General features: G+C 43.9%; 1 protein-coding gene across 1 annotated transcript; it reads left to right on the top strand.

Annotated features, from left to right (window-relative positions):
• Positions 1–2613: 2613 nt before the first annotated feature.
• Positions 2614–3729, top strand: LOC306762280 (zinc finger BED domain-containing protein 5-like; the record flags this gene model as incomplete). Its single annotated transcript, XM_079248722.1, has 1 exon — positions 2614–3729. One exon carries the CDS (start codon positions 2614–2616, stop codon positions 3727–3729), a length of 1116 nt encoding a protein of 371 aa, XP_079104848.1.
• Between the last annotated feature and the right edge of the window lie 2241 nt (positions 3730–5970).

The following is a 5970-nucleotide window of genomic DNA, read 5'->3' as shown; positions in this document are numbered from 1 at the left end:
GTGGATGGTAAATATAGACGATTTTCACTTCCTGGAAGTTGTCCCTCCCACTACGCAGCTGAGCCAATTATATGTGAGATAGGTTTCGCTTCGACCAATGATCGTTCGCGAGGTCAAAAGAGGCGGAATTAATATAGTATGGTGTAAACAGCCAAACAAATCTCTGTGCTGCGTATTTTGTTTACGTTTACCGAGAGGAGAAAATCAATGAATGTTAGTTTTTCTTTTACAATCAAATTTATTCAGACTGACATTGATTTTTTTCATTTCAGGTTAATTTAATATATAAAACATGCCATTCTTCTTCTTCCTCTTATTCTCTCCTATACTTTCACTTTCATTATAGTTCTGGAGATAGTCCAGGATGGATTTTGTTTTCTGTATTTTTTATCTTTTACTTTTGCATGGCCTGTTACGCATTATGTTAATCTGGGACATTGTGTGTAGAAAGATATTAATTTAGTTCATTATATTCTTCAAAATTTTAGACTGTCTGTAAACATGCTGAAGTGGAGCAGATGAAATCAGATTTTGTGCTCTCGCTGGTTCATTTATACCTATATAGTCACTAAATAATTCCAGCTTTAAGTTCTGTCAAGAATATGTTGCAACAGAAACAAGACTATTATTTTTGTGACAGCTTTCCATTTTCAAAATAAATAATTCTAAATTAACAAATAGGGCAATTGATCCATATTTTATTTCAATATTAAATTTCTGATAAAAAATTTTAAACCTCCATCTAATCTTTTTTTTTTTGTTTTTTTTTTTGTTTTTTTTTTTTTACTTTTCACTGTGTAAACAAAACTTTGACACATCACAATAGTTCAGCTGTCAGAAGAGAAAAGAATAAACACAACATACCAATGTGTTCATTTTTGGACCAGAACATAAATATGTTTTTCAATGTTGCATGTTTGCACTGCCATGCTATCTTGTAAGGAAGGTTTTTTGATTTCTCTCCATTTGCAACAACGGACTTCTGGTTAGATTTATTGTTTGCTTGGTGAGGAGAGGAGATGAGAAAAGAAAACAGGAGAAAGAAAACCCAGCTTATCACCTTCAAATTCTAGATTAGACTTGACTAAATCAGAGATGTCCAATATGCAGCCCAAGAACCCAAACCAGCCCACCAGAGTGACCAATCAGACCTGCAGGATGGTAAACGTAAAAATAACAATGAAAATATTAACAGCAATTTTTTGTTTAATCAAAAAAGTTGTTATTCCTTTTTGTTTTTATTTATTTCTGAGTTCCTTTATTTCTAAAGAAATAATGTATAAATATCTAGATAGTGGACTTGTACTTCTTTAAGGTAAAAACAAAAAAGAAATTGTGAGAATTATCATTATTTATTCATTATTAGGCAATTATTTTACTGGTTTTGGCTGCTTGGGATAAAGTTGTGCTGCAGGTGAAATTAGCTTGACACTGTTGAGTTGAAAATACTAGATTCACCTCCAAGAAGAAAATCGAAAGTTCTAGAAATAGACACACAATATAAAATAATCTAAATTAAAAAATATTAAAAACACAGCTTGGTCTGTCTCCTGCGTCAGTGGGTGAAGCAGTACCATCAGCAATTGTGGGGGCAGTAGTGAGTTGTATAGCTCAGTGGTTCCCTAACGGTGTGCCGCGGCACACTGGTGTGCCGTGAGTCAAGAGCAGGTGTGCCCTGTGATATTGTAACAACAATTCATTGCAATTATTTTTTAATAACAGAAATATGATGTTTTTTAATCTACCATATCACTGCCTAGCTAGCATTTAATTAATAATACAGGGGCAAACTACAAAAAAAAAAAAAAAAATTGCAAAAACAACTTAAAAAACTTAAAGAGAACTAGTGGCCCTGCGATGGACTGGCGAGCTGTCCAGGGTGTACCCTGCCTGTCGCCCAAAGCCGGCTGGGATAGGCTCCAGCTTCCCCGCAACCCTGAATTGGAATAAGCGGTTCGGAAAATGAATGAATGAATGAATGAGTAAAGAGAACTACCTATGTGGCTGATCACGAATATGCGCAGGTGGGAATTATATGACTGTGACACATTGATCCTGAACGCAAAGCGAGAGGGAAAATGGAGCGCTTCTCGTACAGAGCTAACCATCAACCATCCGTGCCGACTCAGAGACGAGTGACAACCCTCCGAAAGAAAACACAAAGAAGACTGTTAGCAGGCAGTACCATGACAGTTACCTGTCTTATGGGTTCAGTTGGACTGGGGATGTTAACGTCCCTCAGCCCAAGTGCGTCCTCTGTCGGGAGAAGTTAGCTAACGCGAACATGGTTCCCTGCAAGCTGAAAGGCACATGGAAACCAAACATCCCTCCCATGTTGGGAAAAACTTAGCCTACTTCAAAAGAGCACAGGATCTGAACCAAAGGCAACAAGACTGTTGTTTTTGTTGTGTGAAAGTGTCTGAAAAGGCTGTGGAGACTAGTTACATGCTAGCGAAGCTTATTGCAAAGCAAAAGAAACCTCACACAATAGCGGAGACAGTTATTCTCCCCGCCTGCAAAATAATCACAGGTGTCATGTTAGGTCCAGATGCGGCAAACGAGCTATCCAAAGTGCCGTTTTCTGACAATACAATTAAAAGAAGAATAGACGACATGTCAGAAGACATTGAGCAACAGTTGGCAGAGAAACTGCGGGTGTGCGGCAGATTTGCCCTCCAAATAGACGAGTCTACTGACATTAATGGGGCTGCCCAACTCCTGGCTAACGTCAGATATGTTGATGGGGACTCTATCAAAGAGAATTTTTTCTTCTGCACAAAAATGGAAAGGCATAGAACGGGAGAAGAAATTTTCAGGGTAACTAATGACTATTTAAAGGAGAACGATCTGACCTGGAATATGTGCGTCAGTCTTTGCACAGATGGCGCAGCATGCATGACAGGGAGAGTCAAAGGATTTATCGCTAAGGTGACAGCACAGAACCCACATATTGTGACAAACCACTGCATTTTGCATCGAGAAGCATTAGTTGCCAAAACTATGCCCCCAGAGTTGACAGAGGTGCTGGATCAGGCCGTGCAAATGGTGAATTACATCAAATCAAGGCCCCTGAAATCTTGCCTTTTCTCCCAGCTGTGCGCCGAGATGGAAGCTGACCACACAAGCCTGATCCTCCACACAGAGGTGCGCTGGTTGTCACGGGGGAAAGTTATGTCTCGTCTTTATGAGCTTCGGGAAGAGCTATTGGAATTTTCCCGTAAGCACGCTGTTCCACATAAGGACAAGCTCGCGGATCAGAGGTGGTGCGCCAGGCTGGCTTACCTTGCAGACATATTTAGGCATCTCCACGAGCTGAACGCCAAGCTTCAGGGCAGGAATGAGAACATTTTATCATCGACGGATAAGATTCGGGGATTTATGGGCAAACTTCACCTGTGGCACAAGACTTTGGAACAGGGCTCCATGGAGATGTTCCCGCTGGCATCAGCTGCGCCGCAGGCAGCTAGGGAGCGCCCTTTATATGCCGAACACCTTCAGCGTTTAAAAGAGCGGTTTGTGCGCTATTTTCCACGTGTGGCTGACATCAAGGAGTATGACTGGATCCGAGACCCATTCAACCAAGGATCCTCAACAGAAAAGCTCACCATGAAAGAGAGTGCGCAGAGCTCTGCATGGACCGCACACAAACTCAAATTTAATGAGCTCCCACTGGATCAGTTTTGGTTGGCTGTTTCAGAGTACCCAAACATCGCTCACCTCGCGATTTAGCAACTTCTTCATTTTCCCACTACTTACCTGTGTGAGTTGGCGTTCTCTACTCTGGTTTACATGAACAACGGGAGGTCACGGCTCTCTGTTAAACAAGACTTACGCCTGGCCCTGTCCTCAGTGCCAACGAGGATTAAAAATATCTGTGCTCCCCGACAACCACACGCGTCTCACTGATATTTAAGCAGGCAAAATATTTACAATAGCACAAGTTCCCTGCATCGACAGTTCTTTCTGCTAAATATCTGCTCAGTTTTCTTTGCTGAGTTAATTTTGTGACCTGTCTGGTTCAAACGGGTTTTTTGCTGTTTTAATTAAGCATGTATACATTGAAATATGAAGTTTCAAATTTTTTTAAATATTGTGTTAATATTCAATGAAAAATATAGTCACATTTTATTTGGCATTAGCAAATAACGATTACAGATATTTTACATGATACGATTATACGTGTTCTTAAGGGGCTTTGACACAAAAGGTGTGCCTTGAGATTTTTACTTGTCACTTGGTGTGCCTTGAGCACAAAAAGTTTGGGAACCACTGGTATAGCTGACACCAGCTAAAGGAACAACACATAGAAGAGGAAGAACTGGAAGAAGACAACGCAGAAACTGTCAAATAAAAACCACCCGAAGAAGACAGAAGAAGTTGAGAACAGTGAAATGTCTGGTTTTATTATTTTACATCTTCTGGTGTTTTTAGATGGTTGTAAAGGACTTTATAGTGGTGAATCACCATGACCAACTGGTCCGGATGGCAGAAATGGAACGTTTGGGAGATCAATTCATTTGGAAAGATTGTTTTCGATAAAAGCATTGATCTTTGGGAGCGTTCAGAACACATCCCCACAGAGACATCTGGTGGCCAAAGAAATCAAACTCAATAAATTGTAATCAAGTTTTCATGTTTCTTGGGTGGTTTTGTCAGCTATGACTGCCTGTGTTGATTTATAGTGCTATATCTGTATAGGAGGAAGTTTCCTTTTAACCAGTCTGTTGTAGGTGAGGGGCTAGTAGGATCCAAAGAGCGGACACTTTCTGAGTACAGAGAGAGGTTTATTGATTTTCCACAGATTCCTGTGAATTCTTCCAACGGAGCTTTCAGAGACTGGCAGGCATCAGGAGGAAGGCAGGCAGGGGAGCAAGCGAACGAACAGGCAGGCTGGCTTTCTCTAGCAGGAGGAAGACAGGACAGGTTACAATCAGGGTCAAGCATAAGCAACGTGAGCTGAGGCCGAGAGCTGTTTTACCGCAGGGCAATCAACAATTGGCGCTGGATAGCAGGCAGAGCTGGTCTTAAATAGGTGGTTCATTGATTGCTGAGATGTGGATCAGCTGTGCCTCCAGTTGTCAGCTGACCGCGCCCACCAGGAAACAGGAATCACCACAGTACCCCCCCCCCCCCCCTCAACGGGAGCCACCCGGCGACCGGAACTTCTCGGGATGGGCCCGACGGAAATCCCTGACCAGGGAAGGATCAAGGATGAAAGAGCGGGGGACCCAGGCCCGCTCCTCAGGACCATAACCCTCCCAGTCCACCAGAAACTGGAAGCCCCGGCCGCGACGGCGCACATCCAGAAGACGCCGGACGGTGTACGCCGGGCGACCAGCCACAAGCCGGGCGGGAGGAGGGGGCCTGGAAGGAGGGACCAGAGGACTGGAAGACACAGGTTTTAACTGGGAGACGTGGAAGGAGGGATGAATCCGCATAGATCGGGGAGCTGCAGGCAAACCACCGTGGGATTGATGACCCGCTGGATCTCAAAGGGTCCCAGGTAGCGGGGAGCCAACTTCTTGGCGTCAGTGCGCAAGGGAATGTTCTTTGAAGATAACCAGACCTTCTGACCAGGAGCATATTTGGGCTCAGCTGTGCGATGGCGATCGGCCTGGCGTCGACTCCGTTCCCCAGCCCGAAGCAGAGCAGTCCGAGTCGTCCTCCAGGCCCGACGACAACGGCGGATGTGGTACTGAACTGATGGAACAGCTACTTCAACCTCTTGGACAGGGAACAGGGGCGGCTGGTACCCAAGAGAGCCTTCAAAAGGAGATAAACCAGAAGCTGAGGATGTGAGGGAGTTGTGCGAGTACTCAACCCAGTCCAGATGGTCGCTCCACGATGATGGGTTGGATTCAGCCACACAACGAAGGACGGTCTCCAGGTCCTGGTTGGCTCTCTCGGCTTGACCGTTAGTCTGGGGGTGGAAACGGGAGGACAAACTGACCGTGGCACCGATGGATAGAC

This window comes from Telmatherina bonti, assembly GCF_933228915.1.
Source record: "Telmatherina bonti genome assembly, chromosome: 11".
NCBI classification, from domain to species: Eukaryota; Metazoa; Chordata; class Actinopteri; order Atheriniformes; family Telmatherinidae; genus Telmatherina; species Telmatherina bonti.
This window is presented reverse-complemented; position numbering and strand designations above follow the sequence as displayed.